Source organism: Mesoplodon bidens (assembly GCF_964165515.1).
Source record: "Mesoplodon bidens genome assembly, chromosome: 10".
Taxonomy (NCBI): domain Eukaryota; kingdom Metazoa; phylum Chordata; class Mammalia; order Artiodactyla; family Ziphiidae; genus Mesoplodon; species Mesoplodon bidens.
In genome coordinates this window covers 26,081,039-26,106,812 of record NC_138172.1, presented here as the reverse complement: position 1 = coordinate 26,106,812, position 25,774 = coordinate 26,081,039, and the positions used below count along the sequence as shown (strand labels likewise).

Below are 25,774 nucleotides of genomic sequence, written 5' to 3'. Positions count from 1 at the left end.
TTCTGGTAACTGACTATACTGCTGAACTGAATGAATAAGCATTTTCAGAACTCTAATGGAAAACTGATGAATTCATCAAAGTGCTAACAAAAGATCAAGATGAAAAAAAAATTACATGGGACTGAGTGAACTAATGAGGATGATTATAATTTTTGTGACTTTGTTTGAATAAAAAAAAAATGCAGGTTCCTGAACCCCACCTCTATTGGGTCTGATATACCGGGCCTGGGGAGGAGGCCCTGGAGTCCATGTTTCCATCAAGCAGCCAGTGATTCTCATGCAGGTGGTCTAGCGTTGAGAAACTCTGCTTCAGAGTCTGAACTACACATTTCTCTCCTGGCCTCTTAAATAATTATAGCATATAAATCTTCCGAGAATAGCACAAACTGGGCTGGAAGCCAGGTGGTCATCACTCTGTACTAATTGCTCACTTCTACAACAGTAGGCGAAGTGCTTAGTCACCAAAGCCTCATTTTTGTCATCTGAAACATGGGGGTAAGGATATCTGCTATCTGTCCTCCAGGACAAAAGAGAGCACAGCTGTGAAAGCATTGGAGGGGAATGAAAACTAAAAACGCACCGCACAGATATCCTATAACTCAGAGACACATTTTGCTTGTCCAGCAGAGAGTTCCAATAGGTTTCACATTTTTAAAAATCCACATTTTTAACTTTCTTTGGAAAAACTGGAAGATTTGACAACATGGGGCTCAGATTAGGTTGGTACCCTGGTGTGATTCAGAGCACTGCTATGGGGTCACATGCAGCAGTTCAAATCCCTGTTTAAAAGCTGGGTGACTGGGCTTCCCTGGTGGCACAGTGGTTGAGAGTCTGCCTGCCGATGCAGGGGACACGGGTTCGTGCCCCAGTCCGGGAAGATCCCACATGCCGCGGAGCGGCTGGGCCCGTGAGCCATGGCCGCTGAGCCTGCGCGTCCGGAGCCTGTGCTCCGCAACGGGAGCGGCTACAGCAGTAAGAGGCGCACGTACGGCAAAAAAAAAAAAAGCTGGGTGACTTAGGGCAAGTCCTTTAACCTCTGTGTGCCTCAGTTTCTTCAACTCTGAAGCGAGAATTTTAAGAGTACCTTTCAAAGGGTTGTGATGATTTATTTAAGTGAGTGAATATTTATCAAGTGCTTGGAACAATATTTGGCACATGGCAAGAGCTCTGTCACTCTTAGTTGAATAAATAAGCATCCCTGCAAGTGGCAACAACCAGCTGGAGTTGAGTGGTGGCCATCCATCCATCTAGGGCTGATGTGCCTCAGGTTGTCACAATCTCCACCCAGACAGACACATTAGACTCTGGGAATTTCTACTGTAAGGGACAGAAGTGTATCTCCCTCCTTGGTGTCCTGCCAACAAGGGGCAGAGACACTTAGTGCATCTTAGAGCAGCATTTCCCAAGCTATCTGTAGTGAAGGACCAGTTTTTAAATTTTCAGTCCATTGTGGTGGCCTGATATGTGACCCACCTGAGCAGGACTCATAGCTAGCACTTGCCACAGACAACTCGCCCGTGGGTCTACAACACCCTGAGTGGTCTGCACCTGGACCCATAAGACAAGCCCACTTGATGTGCACTTGGATGTCACAGCAATGTCACACTGCTCTAAGAGTTGCTAAACACTGTCAATTTCAGTACTTATCTCGGGGTGCACTACGGACAGCCCCGATCCTCAGATTACACTGTGAGTAGTGCTATCTTAGAGGACACTGACATTGTCTTCACATGTACAGAAAACAGCTGGAAAATTTGGTTGGCCAGAATAGTCAATGGAGTGTCTGTTTGTCTGTCTCTCCCAACACTTCTGTCCTTCTCAGCCTGCCTGCCTTCTCCTTGTCCATCCCCATTTCTTTCATCTTTATCTACACATTAAAACCAGCTCCTGAGCTTCCCTGGTGGCACAGTGGTTGAGAATCTGCCTGCTAATGCAGGGGACACGGGTTCGAGCCCTGGTCTGGGAGGATCCCACATGCCGCAGAGCAACTAGGCCCATGAGCCACAACTACTGAGCCTGCGTGTCTGGAGCCTGTGCTCCACAACAAGAGAGGCGCAATAGTGAAAGGCCCGTGCACCGCGATGAAGAGTGGCCCCCGCTTGCCGCAACTAGAGAAAGCCCTCACACAGAAACGAAGACTCAACACAGCAAAAATAAATTAATTAATTAATAAACTCCTACCCCCAACATCTTCTTTAAAAAACAAAAAAACAAAAAAAATCCAGCTCCCTAATGAGATACTGGGGTTCAGGACAGCCATGGAAGCTGTCATGGATGCTTTGATGTCCCAGGCGGCACCCCGTTTCATGAGTACCCCTCTCCAGCTCACTGCCACCCCTTCTCCTGAATGTTGCCTTTGACTGATGGGAGCTGTCTTGCCCCCGTGCCCACACCCACATCCTTATCCCCAGGTCACTCTCCAGCAGCCCAGGGCCAATGACTGACACGGTGATGCAAAACGTCAGCCCCTTTGTCCCAAGAAGCAACCAACTGTGTGGTACAACTCATCCTCCAGAGCCCACTGTGGGCTCAGGCTGAAGCTAGACTCCAGCCCAGACACCATTCTTCACTTGGCTCCTCCCCCAATCCTAGCCGGTTTCTCTCACTCCCCTTCCTTGGGAGCATGTCCTCAACACATCACAGGCACCCTAATCCCTGCCTCAGGCTCTGCTTAAAGGGAATCCACTCAAAGACAGAAGCCATCGACACCTGGGTTCACCTTCCTCAACGACCCGGTGGATGAGAGCACATGGCGGGCACAATGCGCAAAAATCTTGAGGACTGGCATCGGGTCACCCCGAGAGTCCACTCGCTGTGTTCCAGCTAAACAGAACTCACCTGTTGTGTTAGACAGGGCCAGCGATTCCATGGAGCCCCGCGGGGTCTGCTCTGTGGGCGTCATGTCCTCGGTATATTTCAGTGAACTGATCGGATGACGGGTCCGACACTGCTGAGCGGACAGGCCCCCTTCCTCTTCCTCCTCCTCCTCATATTTGGGGACTTGGATGCTGCCTCGGTTTTCACTGAAGCTCTGGCTGGACATATCACTGTAGCTCTCCTGGGACCTCAGCCTTCCCGGGTAATAGTCTTCTCGGCATTCCTTGATGAAGCTGCCACCGTGCCCCTTCATGGCCAGCGATGAGCTCCTTTTGGGGTTGCTGAAGTGCTTGGCCCACATGTCGGGCTGGGCCCCGGCCCCTTGCCCTCCCGGACTGTAGGAAGTTCTGATGTTGCACTGGCTGAGAAGCTGCAAGGGGCTCTGCGACTGGTTCTGCTCCATCTTGTTCCCGTAATGGTACGGCTCGTCCCGGCTCCTCCAGATGGGGTCCCGGTTGAGGCTGGGTGTCTGGCTGGACAGGCTGAGCAGGTCCATCTGCAGCGACAGGGGGTCCACGTCGGCCGACAGCCGGTTGGAGCTCACCTGCAGCTGGCTGTGCTGGCTCAGCACGGGCTCCTCTGTCTTGGCCTTGTTCTTGCCGATTTTGGCGCTGCGCCGGGACTCCTTGGCCCGGGCGTTCTGGAAGGCTGAATCGGAAGAGTCAGAGCCATTGGGGTCCTCCCCGGCACTGCAGGCCCGTGAGCAGAAGATCTGGCCTTGCTTGGGGAGGAATGGCCGCCCCAGGAGGGACTTCTTGCAGTGAGCACAGCAGAAACAGGTCTCAGTGGCATGCCAGTGTTGGCCGTCGTAGGTCATTTGACCTTGGTCGATTCCTGGGAAAAGAAGAGACATGGAAGAGGCTGACGAGCTGCTCAGTTATTATGTGATGACATACAACACACAGCACCCTGGTTTGGCTCAGGCTTCCACATGCAGCAGAATAAAATGTCAATAAATCAACGATCAGGCCCCTGTGTAAATAGTAGTCATGTCCTATTAGGTCAGCCCCTTTGTTCCACCCAGTCAGGTCCTTCTTAACTCATTTGCTCTGAGTGCAGAGAAACTAAATGCAAATGGCCTGTCCATGAATCCTTCCGCCTGGGGCACATTTCTCCAGATAAACAGCAATAATGATACTAGGGTGTGAGAAGCACTGCTTTAAATGCTTTGCGTATATGTAAACTCACTTAACCTGTCAACTGCATGAGGTAGGTTTCTAATATGACGTCCATTTTTCAGAGGAGTAAACAGAGGGAGAGGAGGTTAAATAATTTGCTTAATGTAAAGGAGTTAGGAATCACAGACGAGATCTATACCCAGGAAGTCTTGTTCCTAACTGTGACTTCGATAATCATCTCTTTCAGTCTACTTAGGGGTCTGCTCAAATGGCAGCTTCATGGAGAAGTCTTCCTGTCCACCCTAAAAGCTACTCTCCACCACTCTCCACCCTTACCAGCATGGATACTGCTTGACATTGAGCCACTACATATGTGCATGTGTTAATTACTAAAAGTGAAGCTGTACGATGAAGTTTCTGGGGTATCTCCAGGAACATGGCCTGGTACGTCACAGGGGCTCTTCACGTGTGGAATGGATGAATGAATTGAATTCCATCACCAGTGCCTGGCATTCCAAAGGGTAATTACTTTAGCAGTTTAGTGGAAAGGAAAAAATGGACTTCAGCTCATGGTAAGGAAAAACTTGGATGTAGTCTGTCCAAGACATCACCTCACCATAAGCCTGCATATCCTTTGCGTAACTTCTGTCCCGTGCCCAGGCTGTGTCTTGTTTACATAATATTGTTACACCTGCTTCTGGGAACCTCCCATAGCCCCTCTTGTGTCTCACAGTCTCTTCTGCCCTCTCCTGGTTACAGGACTTAACTTCCCTGGGGGACACCATCTCCCTGCCACCCTTGGGCCATGAGCTTTGGGCAGGGCTAAAGCCACACCTGGACCAGCACTGGCCAGTATAAACACCGTATCTCCCAGCCCAGTTACTAGTTCAAGGGTGGGCACCTGACCTGCATCGGGCCAAACGGAGAGTCACCTGGCACTGTTGCTAAGAGAGCGACACAGGGAAACTCTCTTTTTTTTTCTTTTGCGGTACGCGGGCCTCTCACTGTTGTGGCCTCTCCCGTTGCGGAGCACAGGCTCCGGACGCGCAGGCTCAGCGGCCATGGCTCACGGGCCCAGCCGCTCTGCGGCATGTGGGATCTTCCCGGACCGGGGCACGAACCCGTGTCCCCTGCATCGGCAGGCGGACTCTCAACCACTGCGCCACCAGGGAAGCCCAGGAGACTCTCTTTTGACAGCAGTTGCTAAACGGGCAGAATGGGAGCCGAGAGCTGTGGGACCTACCTCCCAACCTCCCGTAGGGAGAGCCTGCTGAAAATGCAGACCCAGCAGTGACTGTGGGATGGGAAGGGACCTCTGCAAGAATCCTCATGTCTAGCGATCAATGCCTTCACCTTTGGTGGCTGAGAGCCCTGAGTCTGAACTTTCCAAGAGTAACCTCTAGAAAATTGTCTACAGAGGCTGTGAACAAGAAACAGGGGAAAGGAGAAGGGCAAGAACAAAAGGCAAATGGCACGGCAGCCTCTCCGGGCCCTCCCTGTGTACCCCTCACTTCCCTTTATGTCCCTGGAGCCCAGGGAGAGAGAAGCATAAGGTAAATTCTTCTCCTAGGAGCTCCTCCCTGAACTAAGGGGTCTCTGTTTATTCAGGAGTCAGGCCCTAGGGACCAAGAGAGGATTTTTAGCAAGACAGGAGCGACCACAAGGGTCACTCCAAGATCAGAGGGACACTGAATCAACTCCCTTTCAGCACCGCATTCCCAGGAGGAGTGAGAACTGGCAGGGGAGGGGCTCGAGACAGCAGGCCCAAAGCTGGGGCTCCAAAGACATGCTCTCCGTCGTCAGGCTGCCGGGGGAAGCAGGCGCAGGCAGCACGGGCAGCCCCAACTCCCCGGTACTTAAGAGTGAGGCATCAGGACTCGGACAAACGCAAGTTCAAATCGCAGCTCCATGCCATGCCAGCGGGTCGCAAACGTGCTGAAGCCCGTCAGCTTGGTTACAATCTTGGCTGGGCCGCTGTTGGGCTCTGTGACCCTAGGCAAGTGGCTTCATGTCTCTGTGCCTGAGTCTTCTCCACAAAAAAACAGGGATAATAACAGTACTTACTCCAGAGGGCTGCTTGAGAACTAACTGAGTTAAGATGCAGTGGATGCTCTGCTAACTCCTCCCAGCCCTCTTCTTGAGTTTTTATTCGGTCTCAGTGCCTGTCTCCCTCTCTGCTCTGAGGGCCGCTACCTGGATGCTGTCCAAGAAAGAACTCCGAGGCTTGCTCGGTCTTCCCTGCCCTCTCCCCTGTTCCCCCTCCTCGAGAGAGCTTCCACGGACATCCCAGCTGCCCTGGGTCCTCACTGTGAGCCCCAACTCAGCACAGCATCCCAAGCAGCTGCAGCCTTATCCACTGCCTGTCAGAGGTGTGAAGCAAGTCCAGTTCCTAGGGGCTGTTGCTCCACCAGCTGCCTCCCTGTGCTCCTGCGAGGAAACGTACTCAGATGCGGCAGCGGGGGCCTAGTTCTGGGGGTGGGGGCCTCACAGAAGGCCGGGCCGCGGTAGGGAGAGTGGAGGGGGAGGCATGTTCCAAAGCGGCCCAGCAGGCAGTGAAACGTGGTCCCTGATAAACATCAACGATGTCAGATGGTGCTCTGAACTGCTCCTGAACTCTAAACATCTGGAAAAGGGCTCGGCCATTCCACATCTAAGCGTTCCTTTTTTATTCCCTCCCTAAGCCCTTTAAGTACTTCTCTGAGGGTGTATGTGTCTACTGCTGCTACAGCCTCGGCATGTTTATAGGACTGTTTACTCTGCTGTGAGCCGGCAAAAGTACCGTTGCCCTGGCAACGGCTTCCTGCTGTAGGGTCTGCACTGAGTGGCTGTATAAATAGGGAATATTTGGATAATACGGTCAGAGCAAAGCACCCAGACACTGAGGTATGTGTGATATACAGAGCATACCCTTTCTCTGTTGCAAGAAAAGTATGTTGTAAAGAAAAGTATGTTGTACAGAAAAGTGGATTTAGGAAAAGAAAAATCAGGGACAGCATTTTAACCACAGCAGTGATAACACTGCAGGCCACAGTGGTCCCCTTTTCTGATAAAGCATTGATGCCTTTTTATGGTTTTCAGAGGGAAGGAGAAGGGAATGACAAAGCCAAAAAGAAGACAGAAACAGAAGAAAACAGGGAACTTCTAAGGTGTACGTGCTGCGGTGACATATTTTCTCTCGTCCAAGCTACTGAGCAAAAATTCTAAGTGGCAGTTTCTGGAGGGGCTTTTAAGCCTCAATGGAAAGGGACAGAAGAAATAGAAATACTAACAAGCAGGGGGTATGGTTGCCATAGGTAAGTTGTCCATACTCCGCCTCTCTCAGCTGAGCAGGCACCTCCCTGCAAACCCAGAAGCCACAGTGAGCAGTGCTGGGTCAGCACCTCACACCATTTCTCCTGATCGAGTCCCACCCCTCGCCCTTCCTCACCTGCCCCACCACCTGTCCAAATCAAGCTCATTTCCTAGCTCTTAAGAGTAAAGGGAAGTATGTCTGTTTAACCTCTTTGACCCCGTGAGAAATGCATCAGGCTGTGAGAGGGGGAGGTTTTTAGGGGTTGGGGAAAGGGGATTTTCGCAACACCCCAGCCCCCAGAAGGGAACGCTGCTGGACCAAGGTTGGCACAGCAAGGCTCCACCCTGGGCCTGGCAGGGACTCCAGCGCAGAAGGGCTCCACAGAAGTGGGCCTGAGTCCAGGGGATGGACTCAACGACAAAGGACCACTAAGCATACAGCAGATGCCTCCAAGCGGGGCACAACAGGCTCTCAAACTGATTATCTCCGTATCTCCCAACTACAGGTGAGAAGCTGGCAGCCTCCGAGCAGATTTCTTGGAATTGCACAAGCCACAGGAAGATCAGGCTGCTGGTCTCAAAGACATTCATCTGCTGCCAACTTTTTATTTTCTTTTTAAAGGGCAGCTCATTCTCAAGGTGCCAGAACAGGAAAGCTGAATAAGAAGCTACAGATGCAGCATGATCAGGAATAGCGTTGAAGGGCTGAACAAATCAGTTACTTGAAAAGGGAAAATGATTTTCACCATCTCATATCTGCCACTTCTTTGGGGAGTTTATAGCTCCTGAGCTATTTGAGGTTCTCTCACTTTGTTTTTGGCTGGGTCAGCTTTTGCTGATTTCTTTTTAAAGACATGCATGCCAGAAACCATTTGGTTTCCTTGACTATCTCTTCCCACCACGAGGACTGCTTTGTTTCCTCCCTCTGCTGACCCCCGAGGTTTTCCGAGGAGGCTGTGGAAGACATCTGTTTATATTTTCCCCTCATATTTTCCTCTGAGACCTCTCTTCCTCCCTTTGGTAGTGGGACTGTATACCTTGGGGGTGGGTCTATGATTCAGGCAGACCAATGGGAACTCCCTATTCTTTTCTTTCCAGGGTGGAACAGATGACCAAATGAGGGGCTACAGCATTCCTATTTGGAGGACCTGACTTGGATATTGGAAAAAACACGATCCCATCCTTTTAGAGAATACCAGTGCTAAGACTAAGTGTAGCTGGGGGGTCATCTTGGCCACCTTGCGAAGGCAGCTTGCTTCCAAATGATGCCAAGAGAAAGCAAGCTGAGCTGAGACACAGAGGGGAAAAAAAGAACCAGACTTTGAATCCTTGAGCCATCCTTAACTGAAAACAATTTCCTTCTTGGCTTTTCTGGTACTGTGAACCAAGAAATTTCCTTTGTCACTTAAGGTAGTGTCGGTTGGGTTTCTATCACTTGCAACCAAAGGGATTCTAACTATACCAGACACAAAGCAGATCCATTCAGAGTAGGAGCAAGCTGAGCACCAAGAGTTGCCTCACCTATGTGTTGGGCACAGGTGTCGCAATATTCTGCGTACAAGGACTCGAAGCAGTGGCAGCAGTAGGGCCTTCCCTCCTTCATGATGTAACGCTGGCCGCCCAGCACTGTCTCGCATTCGAAGCAGCAGAAGTGTTTCATGTGCCAGTGTCGCCCCTCAGCTTCTGTGCATTCGTCTGCAAAGATGATCTGGAGATGGAGAAGCCAAATGGTCAGTGGATAAGAGCCAGCCATGAAAATATGCTTTAAAGGAGGAAAGCTACGAGGGCCCCAAACTGGAAGGGTAGGAAAATAGGTCCTGTCCACCGATTATTAAACAGAAAATCTATATGTGTAGGTTTATTCTCTATCTATATCAGTTCCCACGTGTGGATCTGCCTAAAGCACAATTAAACAGTTTCTGGCCTGGCCGGTGATTAATTTAACCACGTTGCATAAAGACAAAGAACATTCTACCCTAAAGAATATAAAGCAGGACTAAAAACTGACAGCTCATGGCCACTTTGGCCATGTCGATTTAATCTGGCTTATATACAATATTTTTTTAAAATGAGAAATGTCATATAAACACCTGGAATCCTGGTTTCTCTTTTGAAAATACAATGTTTGGCAATGTGTGCTACACATTCTCGCATGGCAACAATAAGAGGGGTCGCTGCTTTCAGATGAGTGATGAGTTCTGTAGCTTGTCATTTTTTTCACCACTCACTGTTACCTTAAAATGAGTCACCTTCATTTACGATAACTGTCTAGCCCTCAGAAGCATTTGTGTTTTGACTCCTAAGACAGAGTTTTTTACAATTTCAAAGCACACAGATTTAAGAGCTTACTGCAGACTACAGTAATCAAGGCAGAAATAAGCTCAAGCATTTATGGCCAATTGATTACTGACAAGGGTGACAAGGACATTCGATGGAAGAAAGAACAGTCTCTTCAACAAATCTGTCTGGGACCACGGAATAGCCACATGCAAAAGGATGAATCTGAACCCCTACCTCACACCACATACAAAAATTAACTCAAAAGGGATCAAAGACCTAAATGTAAGAGGAGAAAAACTATAAAATGTTTAGAAGAAAACACAGGTGTAAATTTTCATGAACCTGGATCAGGCAATTAGGCAGTGGTTTCTTAGCTATGACTACTAAAAGCATAGACAACAAAAAATAGAAGTTGGATTTCACTGAAATAAAAAACTTTCATGCTTCAAAGGACATGATCAAGAAAGTGAAAATATAACTACAGAATGGGAGAAAATACTTGCAATTCACATATCTGATAAGGGACTCGTATCTAGAATATATAAACAAGCCTTACAAAGCCACATGAAAAAGAAAAATCACCCAACTGAAAAAATAGGCAAAAGATTTGACTAGACATTTCTCCCAAAAAGAAGATATGCAAATAGCCAATAAATACATTTTAAAAAATGCTCAACGTTATAAGCCATTAAGGAAAAGCCAATCAAAACCACCACATGATGTCACTTCATACCAACTAAGGTGACCATAATGAAAAAGACAGACAAGAATTGAGGAGAATGTGAGAAATTGGAATCTTCACTCATTGATAGTGGGAATGTAAAATGGTATAGCTCCTCTTGACAACAGTTTAGATTCCCTCATAAAGTTAAACACAGAACTATCATATGACCCATCAATTCCACTCCTAGGTATATACTCAAGAGAACAGAAAATATATGTCCACAAAAAAACTTGTATATCAATATTCATAGCAGCATTGTACATAATAGTCAAAAAGTGAAAACAATGTAAATGTCTATCAATTAATAAATGGCTAGACAAAATGTGATATATATACACACAACTGGTTATTATCAGCCATGAAAAGGAAAGTACTGATACATGCTGGAACTCGGGTTAACCGTAAAAACACTGTGCTAAGTGAACAAAGCCAGACACAAAAGGTCATATGCTGCATTAATCCACTTATATGAAGTGTCTGGAATATGTACATTCATGGGGACAGAGACTAGATTACTGGTTGCCAGGGGCTAGAGGGAGGGGAAAAGGGGAGTGACTGCTAATGGACCTGGTGTTTCTTTTTCGATGATGAAAATGATCTGGAATTAGGCAGTAGTGATGGTTGTCCAACTCTGTGACTACACTAAAAACCACTGAATTGTACACGTTAAAAGGGTAAATCTTATGCTGTATGAATAAGATCTCAATAAGCAAAAATTTCAAAACACCTTAATCATCCTATTCTATTTGCCATTAGATAACATGAAGTATCATGAGAACCAATTTCCAGATGTGGAAACTGAGGCAGGAAGGTAAAGGGGCTGCCCAGAATCACTAGAACTGGACCAACTACCTGCCCAGAGGGTCTCTTTTGAATATCACTGGTAGCATTAGAATCCAGGTTAGATAAGGCCAATTAACTTCCTCCTAGAAGAGTGAGTCTCTGATTGGCGGCTTTTAAGGAAGAAATGCCCATGGTAATAGTGGCCTCTGGATGAAAAAGAGGAGTGTTATTTTCAGGGTCCCACATTGCTGGTTATAGGGTCAGAAAGAACCAAAAACCTACTTTATGCACAAAGAAACACCTGTCCAAGATCTTTCTCCTAATTTGTCCCATAAAATCGGTCAGGTTTAGAACATTCTCCTTTCTGCCCCCAACTTTTAAGTTAAACCAGGTTTTCTATCTTTCAACTCCCAGATCACACCTAGGTGTGCTTCTGCTGGGAGAAAACACCAGGTATGAACCTTGTGTCCGGACTGCTTTCTTACTCGGAAAAGCAAATTCAAGTACCTCTTAAGAGTGTGGGGCAGGGGTATCCAGACGGAGTAGCCATCTGCCCCCTGAACCCTCATCAGACCTTTTGTAAACTGTGGGAGAATCAAATCATGCTACCCATTTTCTTGTCTTCTCAAACCAAACTGTCCCATCGAATCTCAGGAAACCCAAGATTTTAAGATAAATGACACACTATTACTGATGATGATTACTTCCTGGGATTTGGGCTGAAATCTCAAGTTGCACAAAGCCTTTTTTTTTTTTTTTTAGAATTCTGAACTGACCTAGTGCCCCTGGAAATGTCCCCAGCCCTAGAAACTGTCTTCCCACCTAGCGGCCCATGAGACTGTCACATTCAGTAAAGCAGGTCACAGTCCTGGACATTCTAGCAACGAGGGATGGTGGGGCTTCATTTTTGAAAGGGTTAATATAAGAGGGGAGGGGAGTGGCCTATGGTTTTCTTCCATGCAGGAACCACAGGACAACGTGCTGGCTATGGTGTAACCTAGGGAGCGGTGCGGACTCTGACCTCGTCGCAGGCTGCGCAGCGCGGCTTCAGGCACTCCGCATGGTGCCTGCCACAGTATATCTTCCCATCTTGGTAAAAGTAGATCAAATCCACCAGGAGCTCGTTGCAGACAGTGCAGATAAAGCAGGGTGGGTGCCAGCAGACACCGTGTCCGGCGCGCGATGCAAACACAGCAATGTCCCCGCCGTTGATCTGGCCTCCGCACTGCGAGGCGAACAGAAACGTCAGGAGGAGGAGCACCGGCGCCCCGTCTCTCAGCGCCACGCAGGAAGGATACCTGACCACCACCGGCATCACTAGCTGGTGACCGAGCGCTGACTTGCAGATCAGTTACTGTGCTACCTGCTCTACGCACAGGCAGGCAGGGTTTTCTTGTCCTTCCCCCACTGCCCCTCCTAGGGCCAACATGAGGAAGACCCTGTCACTGAGAAAATAAGCAATCCCAAAGGTGGGAGAGAAAGGAAAAGTCTGCCGGCAGGAGGTCTCATTATCTTTTAGATACTGCCAACTCCCTCCCGAGGCCCAGCCAGGACTACTGCTAGAAAGAGTGGGCTGTGCAGGGTTTGGGTGATGGGTGAGTGGGGAGGGGGTTTGGAGGGCCTCTGGGAGGACGTGGAGGTCTGCACTTTGGATGGTAGGGGGGTGGGTTCATAAAAATATGCCCACCTTTAACCATCTTCTCTAGAAGCCTTTCAGGGATGCTTTTGGCCTACTTCCCCTACCATCTTTTTACACAGTCCCGATTGAAAAGGTACCACTCCTAGAGCCAGACTACGGAAAGGGCTTCTTCTTTCTCCCCTTCCTGAGCTTCTCACTCATTTCCAAAGTTCCTTCCCCTCCCCAGAAAGGAACAAGGCAGAGTCCCTGATGACCCACGCTCCCAGCTGCGCTTGGGATAAAATGAATACAGTGCCGTCTTTGAGGGAGGAGTAAAGTGTGAAACAACAGGTCCAGGGGGAGGCTCCCTGCTGACCACGGTGTTGGCCTGAGGTTCCCAGCCTGAGGGGCCACCACTACGGCTCCACATGAGTGGCTGAGCTCTGGGGGCAACATCCAAGGAGGAGAAAAGAGACCTCCAAACCTTTCCCACACCTTGGCCATCAGAAGGGTTGTGATGCTTCATAGAAAATAAAGTCAAGGTCTCGTGGAATAGTCTCTGGGGCCTCATTCATGAGAGTGACCAGACATAAGAAAGACATTACATTACGCAAAGTGCTACCTCTGCCTTTTGTGCTAACGTTGGTAGCTGAGGTATGCATACTTCTATAAGAGAAACTGAGGCACACTCAAGTTTTCCAGTTGATTTGCTCCAACACTGATTCGAATTGGGCTGCAAGCATCAAACTGAAGGTGGTTGGGAGCACTCCAAGGACACGAACCCAGGGAGAGATGTTTATAGAGAAGACACGGAAGCAAAGTGAGGAAAGTATTTCAGGGACTAGAGATTAAGCCATCCCCTTATTTGGGAAAGCCTGGTTGGCTGCTTGAGATTGGTTGTTCAGTTTCATTTTCTCGGATTCCACTACCCTGACTGGTTTAGGTTTTGCTCTGCTGATACAGGTTACCGAGGCATTAGAGCCACCCCAGTCCAATGGCCTCCGTGTTTAATTACTTTAACAACACGGAATCCCACTGAATCCTCACCATGATTCTATGACCTAGGCATTTGTTATCCCCATTTTGCAGCAAAACCACGAGGAAAAGTAACATGGTCACTGCCATCTGGCAGAAACATGAGTCAATCTTATGTCTTTCTGCCTCCAGGCTCTCGGCACTCCTCCATGCCACTCTTGACACCTGCCCATGAAACACCCAACCTTCCCATTGTCTCAGGGAAGTCCGCCTGGACTGGTCAAGAATGACCCGAGAGTGGCAGAGGCCCTGAACTGAGCACACAGAATCTCACATCTTAACCTCTGACCACCTACACCTCAGGGGCAGGTGTCAAGGATGAAGACCCCATCCCACTGTCAAATCTGTGGTCCTTTGGCTCCCCTGTTAAGTAGCATCTCAATTCCATCCACCTGAGCCTTCCCCCACTATCCCTCTGAAATCCCCAAAAAGGGCCCCCAAATGGTATCCCCTCCACTCAGGTAGTATCTTGCCTTCTCTTCATCAATCCAGTTCACATATTTTCAGTATGTGAATGGGTCCCCAAAGCACTTAAGGACTTAGATGGGGCTACTCTCTTAGCAGCAGGGCTAATAGATGTGTCCAAAATATGACCATCAGCACCAGAAGGCTTTGGAGGTCAAGAGGTGGGGCAGGGTGAACCCAGGCAGGCTGGATTCCCACCCTGCTTTCTTGAAAACCCTCCTCCACCATGCCCGGAGCACTCTACAGGAGAGTCGAAGAAAAAACAAATCCAGACTTTCGACTCAGTGAGGTCCTAGAAAGAACGCAGGGGGCTTCATGCACTGTGCTAAAGAACCCTCAAATCCAAGGAGATGGCCATTTACCACCCGTTTAAATGGCACTGGTCCTGGGATGACCCTAGGAAAGAGGCTGACCCATGGTCCAGGCAAATTCCACTTTCTAGAGGACTCATTTTGAGATGTAATTCCATCATGTCATTCCTCTGCTCAAATCCTTCCAATGGCTCCCTATCTCCTTCCAGTGGCCTCTGTGAAACCTGACTTCATCTACTCATTCTCTTCTTTATCCCCTCTGCCCTGCCACACTTGCCAACCTGCTGTTCCTCAAACAGAACAGAAATGGCTCCTGCCACAGGGCCTATGAACTTGTTGTTCCCTTAGCCACCGCCCACCATTCCACCATCTGCATGACTCACTCCCCCTCAGTTCCTGCATGTCTTTGCGGGGCCTTCCCAGTCACTTTACTGAGCATTGCAACCACTGCACACTCCCAACACTAACCCCCTTCCCCACTGAATTTTTTCTATCTTATTTATGTTACTGTCTGACTTCTCCCCTAGAACGGAACTCCTTACAAGGGCAAGATAAAGCTTTCAAATCTTTTGTTCACGGCTGTATCCCCCAGGCCTACAAAGTAGGTTCTCAGTAACATAACTGTTGAATGAATGAGTGAAAGGATGCCAGAGCAATCCCCTCGGCACGCCTGGGAATCCACGCTCACCTGTTCACAGATCGCTCCTGTCATGGTGACCGGGAAGGGCCTGACATTGCCACGACCCAGGTTTTCACGTTTCCGCTGGTTGCTGAAGAGCTTCAGCTCCCTCTTCTCTTCCTCATCCAGGGAGTTGCAATAGCGAACCTGGACAGACACAGAGGATGGCACGCAGGGGTCACCCTTGCTCCTGAGGGTTCCTGAAGCCCAGGCCCTAGACTGTGCTCATTAAACACACTCCCATTTGGTTTCACAGTCCTTGTGGGCACTCGAACACCACCAGGCTGGGGGCTATTTAAGTGAGTCTCTACCTGAGATTGCTGACCATCAAAAGGGCTTCCTAAAGGCTCCAAACTCCAGAGCCCCATTCTTGGGCAGGCCAATGGTCTGTAAGTGTGCCTCATCCTCACCGGCCCGCTCTGCTTACCACACTAAGAGCCATACCATCTGGGATAGCTTTGCTGCTAGTCAAGATCTGGGACTTCCTCCTTCTTTCAAAGTCTGGATCTTCAAATTGATCGGGCTACTTTCACCTCCACGTGCCCATGGAAACGATCCTTGACGCCAAAGAATGGCTCCGGGCCAACGAGCCAGAATAGTGGTCAACGTGCTCACAGCTTCTGTTTCCCAAAATGAGATGGGAACCAAAGGCGTGAAACTGAGGAGTTGGCCCAGCGCTATCTGTGTTCCTTCACGGGAGTCCCTGCGCGTTTACCTGTGTGTAGGAGGGAGAGGACTGCCCGCTGGGCTTTGGTTAATGCATCAACTTGCATAAGATATTTTCCTTCTTGTCCGACACAGAAACTCACAGAATTAAGGGAGGGACATTAAAGATATTCAAATCTGCTATTTCCCAATCTCTCTTTTATTTATGCGCACCTTGGGAATTTTGCTATAATCTTGAACTATTGTTTACTTAACACTATTTTAAAAACTGACTCCCTTTTTTTTACTTGAATACATTTACTTGAAAAGAAAGTATATTATGACTAAAAATAGAAAAGCAATATCACTTGTGAAAAACAGAGCGACCATAAAACTAAATACGAGACTGAAAACAAAACCACATTGCTGGATTCTAGCTGGCTACTTTTGCTTGTCGGAGATTCTGAAACGGAGGTTCTGAATGCTGTTACTTAAAAATGGAAAGTAGCAGGAGTTGGAGAGGTGTGAGATACCTGCTGCCCCCAAACTAAAATTTCCCACTTGACGACTCAGTCACAAGGACTGAAATGCAACTGAAAAGGTAGTGAGTCTCTCATTATGTGGTTCAATATTATTTATTGCCATGGCCATGTACCAACCAAAGTCATGGATCTGCTACACTTCGGGAAACATGGTTCTAATCCCACCTCGTCTCACTTTAGAATAATCTGAGCATCAGCAAAGTTTAACCGACTTGCCTGATGATTTGTCCTACAGATGGTTGAAGGGAAACCTTTGAACCAGGACTAGTTTGAAAACCACTGCAGCTGTATACATCAAAATTGTCTAATCTGGGTGAAAAAGAGAATGATCAAATATTTACTTCAGATTCATCCTTTGTCCTTAAAAAGGCCATGTCAAATGGGCAAATCTGTCTACTGGGTCACATGTAAGCAATTCTCACCAACAGGAAGACGAAATTTGAAGGGTCTCTTTTCATGAAACCACAGTTAACCATAAACAGAATTAATCATTAAAAAGCAGAAAAGAGCAGACCACTTCCCTCTATCAAGTAAAAAAATGTAAAAAAAAAAAAAAAAAAAAAAAAGTCTTCATGTGGAGAAAGAACTGCAATGACCTGAACAGCCCAGAATATATGGTTACACCACTGACAATTTATGGACATGCTTTTGAAAGAAAGGCACACCCCTCCTGCTTGTAAAACCCCACATTTTCAATTCCAAATTAGTTAACTGGTCATCGGGTTACAATGCTTGCTCTCCTCTTTAAAGGAGAAAGCATTATTTAAATGTGTTTTATGAAGTCTGAAATAAACAACAGGAAAGGGAATTGTGACTGTCTTTCTAGGGAGTGGCTTCAGTTTTTAAGCTTTTGCTCTACTTACTCAAATTCACTTTTGAGGCTCTTGATTTATTGCTTTTATTCAAATGTGGGAAGATAAAGACTAAAAAAGTACTCACTCATTTCCTCAGGGACTGAGCTTGTGGGTGGGGGCAGTTGGTAAAAAGCTGGGGTCCAGCTCTCTGAAGGGGTTTTAAATTTCTCCTTTCAACTTAAAGTTATGTTTTTCTTTAAATCACAATCAGAGTTAAGCAGACAATGCGATTCTGCAGGATCACTATTTTTAAAAACCAGATACTTGAAAATTAATTTCTAGTTTGCAAATCTAAACCTCCCAAGCATGATGATCTTTTAAAAGCGTATTTACAAATTTCCCTTTAGGATCAATTTGAGTTCAAAGATGATGAATGCCTGCTTATAGTGCCTCGTGTCTGGGTTCAGAAAAAAGGACGGCCTGCGAGTCATACTTTCAAGGGTATAAAGGGTGACCTTGCCAAGTTGGACTGGAAACGACAAAAACACAAATGTTCACAGCTGCAAATCTGGACATGTAACTTCTACTACAGTGTAAGATGGAAAACTTACATACTCATTTACTAAGAAATGATGCTGAAAATTCAAGAGAGTCTCAGAGTTTGTGCTGGACTTGAACTGCCCAGGGAATCTCAATCATCTAACAGGCTCAGGCAACCAGCATCGCACGTCCTTCAACTAACAAAACCTGGACTTGAACTTTTACATTTTAGGGCTCCCCAGTTACCTCAAATAGCTAGTAGTGCCAGGCACAGAGACGAATCCAGTCCATAATGAGATTCTGCATTTTGGTAACCCTCTCCAGAAGGTGTCCGACAGTTTCTTTTAGTTCTAATTAAGGAAGCTAAAACCTAAACTAAACTGCCAAGAGTTTTTCATTGGGGATCTCATTGATCGCAGCATTCTGATTATGAAAAAGGTAACAGTTCATAGAAAGTTCTAAGAAAAGTCTTCCGAAGGCCCCTCTAGCCCCTTACCTCATTGTCATGTGGCGGTAGCTGGTGTAATAGCTGCTTGATTCGAAGTTTCTCTCCAGGACTGTTGACATAGGGAACTTTCTCTTCTGGGAGACAGCTATAGTACTGGTGAACCTGAAGGATGGAAAGCAAACAGATAACTCGCCCGTTACTCAAACCACCTGCCCACTCCCACATCCTGGGGAGATGATTCCCACAAAAGGACACATCTGCTTCCCGCTCTCCCCGTCCTTTGTGAAACTCAACGGCATATGAGTTTCTCACTGCAAGCAGAGAAATTCATCCTTGAAGAAAGAGTCCCACAAATCACCCATGTCTTGGGGCTTTTCCTCTCTCTGTAAGGGAAAAATAAAGCTAGCAAACTTTCCTAGAAAAAGAGATTTTGGTAAACATGCTGGTGAACCCGGAGGGTAGGGCTTTCTCGGCAGGCTCCCCCGAGAGCTGGCTTTACCATTTTCTCTGTGAGTCTCCAGCATGTAACCTGCCTTCCTAGCCAAAGCAATGTGTCAGCGCCTGCCCTGGCGCTGGAGTCAACGCCAGTCTTTGGCGCGCAGAGAACTCCTGGGTCCCTCAGCCTCCACCTACATTAACAGCCCTCTAGGTTTTAAGCTTTTTGTAAGGACAGGCAGCAGCTCAGATCTGTCAAAAAAAAAAAAAAAAGTCACTGAATTCAGGATACAGAGCGTGTAATTAAAAATTGTCATTAACGTGACTTTTTTTGTACATCCTAGAATGCTCCTGTTTACAGATGTTAGGACATATTCTTACAATTTCTGAGGCTCATTCAACCCTAACAACTACTTGGTAAAGCACCAAACATCTAATTTTGCCTGAGAAAAGAAAACAGACATTCTAGCATCCAGCTGCGTGTGAAACTAGGGGAAAAAACTGGCCAAAACAGAAGGTATGCTTTATATAGGAGAGGCCAAAAAAAAAATCCCACAAAGTCAGATGACATCGTGGAAAATACTTTTCAACTGTCTCTCAGCATCATGACCAACTCTTGTGAAACAAGGCATCCATTCAACAAAATGGAGAAGACAGAAGACTTGGGGCTCTACATTCAACATATTGGTTACGCTCCACAAACTTGGTCACGTTCCTTTGAGTTTGGGGAGCCTTGGATATGACCACACGTTTTGGGAATGCTGGGGTGAAGAGTTGTGAAAGCTCCGTCTACTTTGATCTCCAGAAACAAAATCATAATTGTTAGAAGAGAGAGGAAGATGGTTTTGTGATAACAAAGCCTTAAAAAAAAATGTGAAAGCTATCCTTGTTTTCGTAACCATTCACCACCATGTGTGTATCATCCTCTTAATCAAATCCCAAAGGTAAACATAAACAGACTTCTTGCGGTAGACTAGCCAGCTTTTGGGACCCAGGGCTCTGCGACCCCTCCCTAGAGACACCTGGCAGGAAGCCAAGTCTCAGGATGGGAAGCAATGGTTCCGGGTTTTGAAGGCAGCCCACAGGTTACTGGCACTCTCTCTGAGAAGAAATACAAGCCCAGATCATGAGTTGGTTTGGGATTAGAAGCTGGCGATGAGCCCATCAGAGACTGGCACACCATTATGTGCTCGGGAGATTCATGCCCCATATGCCTCACCAGGTAAGGGCCAGGTATATAAAGCAGCAGGCCCCTTCCCTGTATCTTGGGGAATGGGCTTTGCCTCCCAGGTCAAAAAATGACTGGTGGAAAAGCCTTGGGGAAACATCACTTTGTCATTCTCACAGCTCGCATTATGGTTACAGAACATTAGGGACAAATGCTAATATAAAATGAATCGCTATGTGGATAAACAACAAGGTCCTACTGTACAGCATGGGGAACTATATCCTGTGATAAACCATGATGGAAAAGAATGTGAAAAAGAATGGATATATATGTAAAACCGAATCATTGTGCTGTACAGTAGAAATTAACACAACATTGTAAATCAACTGTACTTCAATAAAATAAATTAAAAACAATAAAATGCATCACTGTGGATGCTTGATCACAAAGAGTCTGATGCGAGCTCCCCTGACCTTCCTCTCAATCACCCCTCATCACTCACACACCCCTCTCTTCACTGCCCAGAGCAGTCATCTTCTGAACTGGTACCTTGAACAAGGAAGGTCTCTCTGCTACCGTCCGAGGCTGACCCAGGCTGGAGTTTTCCCTGTACCTTCTCTGCAGCACGGCCAGGTAGACCTGAACCCCCAGTCATGGCTCTGTCCTTTCCCAGCCCCGTGTTCCTGAGCAAGTTAACAAAACCTCTCAGAATCCTCATCATGTGACTGTGGTAATTAAACAAGAGTGGAGACAGAGCACTTGGCCCTCAGTAACAAGAAATAATACGGATACACAGCAATAAGTATACTGTCCAGCCCGGTATACTCCAAATGGAACAATCCAGATCTTCCTGGCATTCCTTCCATTTTAAGAGGTAGGGCAACACTGTCGGCTTGTAGAGTGAGACCAGACCTGGGGAGCCCCCCACTTATAACTGGTCTAAGAAAGAAGGCTGCAAGGGATAAAATGCGATTTAAGCTAGCTTGGTTTCAGGGGGAAAAAAGGTAAATTATTATATAAAGATGTAGTGTTTTCTCAAAAAACCCAGCAGTATGGTAGGGCCTCTCGAGGAAATGGAAACTTCCAATGGAAGGTGATTAGTAAGGGATTCCCCATCTCCCTAAGCCTGGTGTCCTCCTACCTTTGCTCTATTCTTTCCTCTCTGCAGATCTGTTCCCCACAGGACTTGAGTTTACACAAGCCCCGTTCAAGAGTCCACCCTAGACTGACTAGCTTTGCTCAATTCCACTTCCTTACAGAAGGCTCCTGCTTACCCCATCTTGGGCAAGGGCCACACCTGGAAATTGGAATGGAGAGGTTCCATGCCACTTTAAGACTGGAGAATAAAGGAGTCCCAACACACGACTGGACTAAAGGGGAGGCAGTGATGGAGAGCTCTAGAGATATTTAGGTGGTAAATAAATACCTCAGTATGCTGATGTCCATCTTAAAGACTGAATCCTTAAGTCAACAGAGGCAGTGACTACTCTTATGGAATACCTTTCCTGGCTGGACATCTTGTGTTGCCTTTTAAAAAAAATTATTTTAGTTATTTTTATTTATTATTTTTGGCTGCATTGGGTCTTCGTTGCTGCGCACAGGCTTTGTCTAGTTGCGGCGAGCGGGGGCTACTCTTTGCTGCAGTGTGCGGGCTTCTCATTGCGGTGGCTTATCTAGTTGCAGTGCACGGGCTCTAGGCATGCAGGCTTCAGTAGATACAGCATGTGGGCTCAGTAGTTGTGGCTCACGGGCTCAGTAGTTGTGGCTCACGGGTTCTAGAGCGCAGGCTCAGTAGTTATGGCGCACTGGCTTAGTTGCTCCGTGGCATGTGGGATCTTCCCGGACCAGGGCTCAAACCCGTGTCCCCTGCATTGGCAGGTGGATTCTTAACCACTGTGCCACCAGGGAAGTCCCAACATCTTGTGTTGCCTTCTATAATTGCAGCCTACTCATCACTACCACTGAAAACGCATCTTTTCTACCAGTATTCCCATAATTCCTTCAATATAAAATGTGCTAACATAATTTCTCACAAGGCAACCAATCATTTGGCAGATGACTTAAAAACCTACCTGCTAAAATACTCCGTTTATCAAACCAAATCAGCTCATTATTGATTAACAACCTACCAAATCACCCCCATATCACCTGGTAGGTGATCTGACTTGCTGTGAGGCAGGAGAGTGAGTTGGTCCTTTACCACGTCCAATTCTCTTCAAAGCCTGTTCAAGTCCAGGAGTAAAAATAGCCCCCCTTCATGGTGGCTTCTGTGTCTCCTCCTGGTGTTTAGAAGCTGGACTTTGCAAGCTCTTCACTGACCAAAGGGGATTAGCAGACAGATGGGAATGAGGGAGAAACGGCTCTCTTTCCCAATCTGTCTCTGGCTGAACATGGAAATGCCACATGCACGGAAATGCTTTGGCATCTTCCATAATAAAACTACTGTATAGCTCAGAACAAACACCAATCATACCAATAGTAAGGGGAAAATATTTAGTATACTTTCTGGCACTACAAAAGTGAAAACTGGCACCACCCGTGAAAACCATGCAGATTGCTCATTTTAGCCCAAACATGTTTCACTTGTTAATTTTTACAAGTAAATAGTCAAATCCAATAGAACTTTGTCAGTGGTGATCATTACCCAGCTATTATCTGGCAGGTTGATAACCTGATTTTTCTTCCTGTGTATACTGAGTATATTTCTCCAAACGCAGGTCTGTGGAACGTGCTAGGCACTTCGCTCCATTTACGGATTCCCAGGTAGAGGTGTCCTGTGATTGTGCGCTGGGTGTAGCCACATGAAGTACATTTCCTCCAAACAAAAGCATCCTGAACACAATAAACTGGCTTAGGAAAATGAAATAGCTGAAGGCCTTTATTTAAAGTGTGACTCCCAACAGCGAGGTTTGGCAATAACGTCAGTCTGTGTCAGACGGATTGTAAGAGCTTTAGTCGGTGTGCAAATAAAGTCTGCAAAGCAAGACCTCGCCCAGCTGGAAAGACTGGGTTTGTCAGAAGGAACTGCACATTTGGCAGCACTTCTGCCAGAGCAGAGATCGAAGCCAGGGAGTCAACGGCTCCTCACTGGAGAGAAACGTGCTTTACTGAGAGCGGTGGTTCTCAAATGTTAGCTTCCACCAGAACCACCTGGAAGGCTTGTTAAAATACACCTTTCTAATTCAGGGGGCCTTGGGGGGCGAGGGCGATCATTTGCATTTCTAACCATTTCTCAGGGGATGCCCCGGCTGTTGGTTCAAGGGAGCCCATTTTAAGAGTTTTAGAGTCACCCAAGTGTTTTCCTTCAACAGCCAACCCATGGGATTGCCAGGCACCACAGGAGACCCAGAGGAGGCAAAAGAACTTGTTCAATTTCACTCAATTTTGTACATGTCTCCTTCTACACCTACACATATCCTTAAGCAGGGGGATTCCACCAGTTCCTACAACAATCAGAAATCCTAATGGCAAAGTGCTCAAATTTGGGGGTGGTACATTTTCCATATCAAAAGCATTCTTATTTTCTTAGAGCGGGAACCCAACAAAGAAGTCAGAATTTGGGGGCTGAATTTAGAACCAACTGTCCTTCACAGTCCAAATGAAGGAAGGGATCAAGGAACATATGTTTTTTATTGAGTTGCTCTAATGCCTGAAGTGTTTTTATATACAGTGCCTTGTGAACCCTCCCCACAGCCTGGAGGTGGTACATTACACTCATCAGATTGAGAGTCACACAGCTAAAACATGGTAGGACCACTTCTGAACTTGGCTTCCTCATCCTCTCCCTCTGTTTTGCATGGATTCTTGGGCTTCTTTATCAAGGGGGGAAAAAAAAAAAGACTAGCAGATGGATGGAAAAGAAGACAAAAAGATAGAGTAAATTCCTAATACATCTGCATGATTGACCACAGAAATGATAAACATGTTTTCCTTTGGTGTTCTCCATAACATAACATACGGTTCAAAATGAAATGACAGTAAGTAAAATGATGTACTCCAAATTAAACAGTCTTTCCACACCACCATGGTATGATGGTGTAAGGGAGTTCTGGCAGAGATGGCTGACCAATCATACCCATTTTCTTTTCTTCCTTAATTAGAATACCATCAGTTTACTTAGAGCATCAATATGCCCAGCTAAGGACAATATTTCTGTACCTCTGGAGTAGCTACATGTGGCCATTTGAATAAATTCTGGCCAATGATATGTAAAGATGTGACTTCTGGGAGAGCTCTTTTAAAGGAGGCCAAGTAGTTGACAAACATCTTTTTGCCCAATTTCCCCTTCCTTCCTGCTTCCTGGCTGCAATGTACACACAACAGCAGGAGGTCCAGCAGCCATCTTATACCATGAAGTAACCTTAAGAATGGGAGTTTTTGAATATACCATAGAGCCATCATACTAGCCCTGGGTTGCCTATCACTGAATTGCTTTAAGCAATAAGAGAAATAAACTAGTTCTTTATTTACATTTCAGTTACCTGTAAGTGAATGAAATTCCTAATGATAGAGCAATAGTTCTCAAATGTTAGCATACTACAGAATCATTTGGGGCCCTTATTGAACAATATTCCCATTTTTATCCCTCTGGGTCTGAAACAGAGCCCAGAATTCTGCATTCTTAATAAAAACCTCACTCCCAACCAGGAGAAACACTGCTTTAAGGGGAAAGCAAATGTGACTTTACAAGGTAAAGGTAAAAACTCCCGGAGTGTAATCACTGATGTGGGCTGACACATTTGGAAGGTTTTATAAAAGCCCATCTTAACTCAGAGACTAACTAGAAGATCGAGCCTTTATTTCACATTCTCCCTCTCCCACAGTTTAAGAAGCTTGGAACCTTGGTTAATCTACCTCAATCTGGGGAGGCAATATCTAGCATATGCCTGAGGTCTCAGAAGGCAGGTGCTACAGAGAAGGGAGAGATGTTGCATGAATTGGAGGCACATGGTGGTTTTTATGAAAAGTGCACACTAGTTCCCAAATGGGGACCTAGAGAATAATCAGGTAGTATTATACCTATGAGCACGGGGTGACAGGCTGCTTCTGAGGACCCGTTTGCTCATTTGGCTCCCACCTGCCCGAATTTCATTACCCAAGCAACAGGAGAAAAGTGTTGTTAAGCAGCGTCTAAGAGGTAAAATCATACTGAGTATGTGGCTCCTTCCCTTTTCCCCTGGAGATGCGCATTATAATTTTAATTGGTTTACTCAGGAAGTAATTTAGGAAATAACAGTCTAAAACCTAATGTCTAACCAATGTCTGCATCGCGCTTAAACTCCCATAGGATTAGGATCAAAAATCAAGAATAAAAGCCCATTTGGGGTATTTTCAAAGAAGAATATTTCAAAGACCCCTTGTTTTCTTTTTTGCTCACAGCCGATGTCTGATTCAACAGCAAACCATGTCAGATTTAGGTTCAAAATATACCCAGAATCCAGTCACTTTCCCCCATCCCCTCACAACCAGTCCAGCCTTGACTAAGTGCTCACTGGAATTATTGCCACGGCTGCTTCTGGACCCTGGCTTTCACCTCTGTGCCCTTTGCAGGTGATTATTCAGCAAGAACAACCCCATGTGAAGATAAACCAGGTCACATCACTCACTGCTCTTCTCAAAACCCTTCATGACTTCCCATCACCCTCTGATTCAAAGCCAAAGTCCTCACTATAGGATCATGATCTGGCTTCCTGAAGAACTGGCTGATCGTATCACTTGCTACATTCTTCCTGTTCAGTCCTGCTCACAATGGCCTCCTTGCTATTCCTCTCACCTAAGTGCCTTTGCACTAGCCATTCTCTGCTGCATTCTTCCCCCAGATATTTACAGGATGCCTATTCTCACTTCTTCCAGTCTTTGCTCAAAAGTCACCTTAAAAGAGAGGTAGGTCTTCCCTGATCCCAATATATCAGTACCTCCACCTCTTACTCTTTAGACCAACGCTTCTCAACTGGGGCTAATGTTGACCCCCAAGGGATATTCGGCAATGTCTGGAGACATTTTCAGTTGTCACAACTGGTG

The 25,774-nt window shown here is 46.6% G+C and overlaps 1 protein-coding gene across 5 annotated transcripts in view; it reads right to left on the bottom strand.

Annotated features, from left to right (window-relative positions):
- Positions 1–25,774, bottom strand: part of PRICKLE2 (prickle planar cell polarity protein 2) — a 347,221-nt gene that overhangs the window by 46,604 nt on the left and 274,843 nt on the right. For all 5 annotated transcript variants that reach the window (XR_014016859.1, XM_081246314.1, XM_081246317.1 and 2 more), the window contains 5 exons: positions 18,199–18,312; positions 15,191–15,328; positions 12,095–12,298; positions 8,808–8,994; positions 2,839–3,711 (listed from right to left, as the gene is read on the bottom strand). Coding sequence is in view for 4 of the 5 variants with exons in the window: in XM_081246314.1 (XP_081102440.1) it covers positions 2,839–3,711; positions 8,808–8,994; positions 12,095–12,298; positions 15,191–15,328; positions 18,199–18,312 (1,516 nt within the window). In the remaining variant the exon portion in view is untranslated. The remainder of the gene's footprint in view (positions 1–2,838; positions 3,712–8,807; positions 8,995–12,094; positions 12,299–15,190; positions 15,329–18,198; positions 18,313–25,774) is intronic.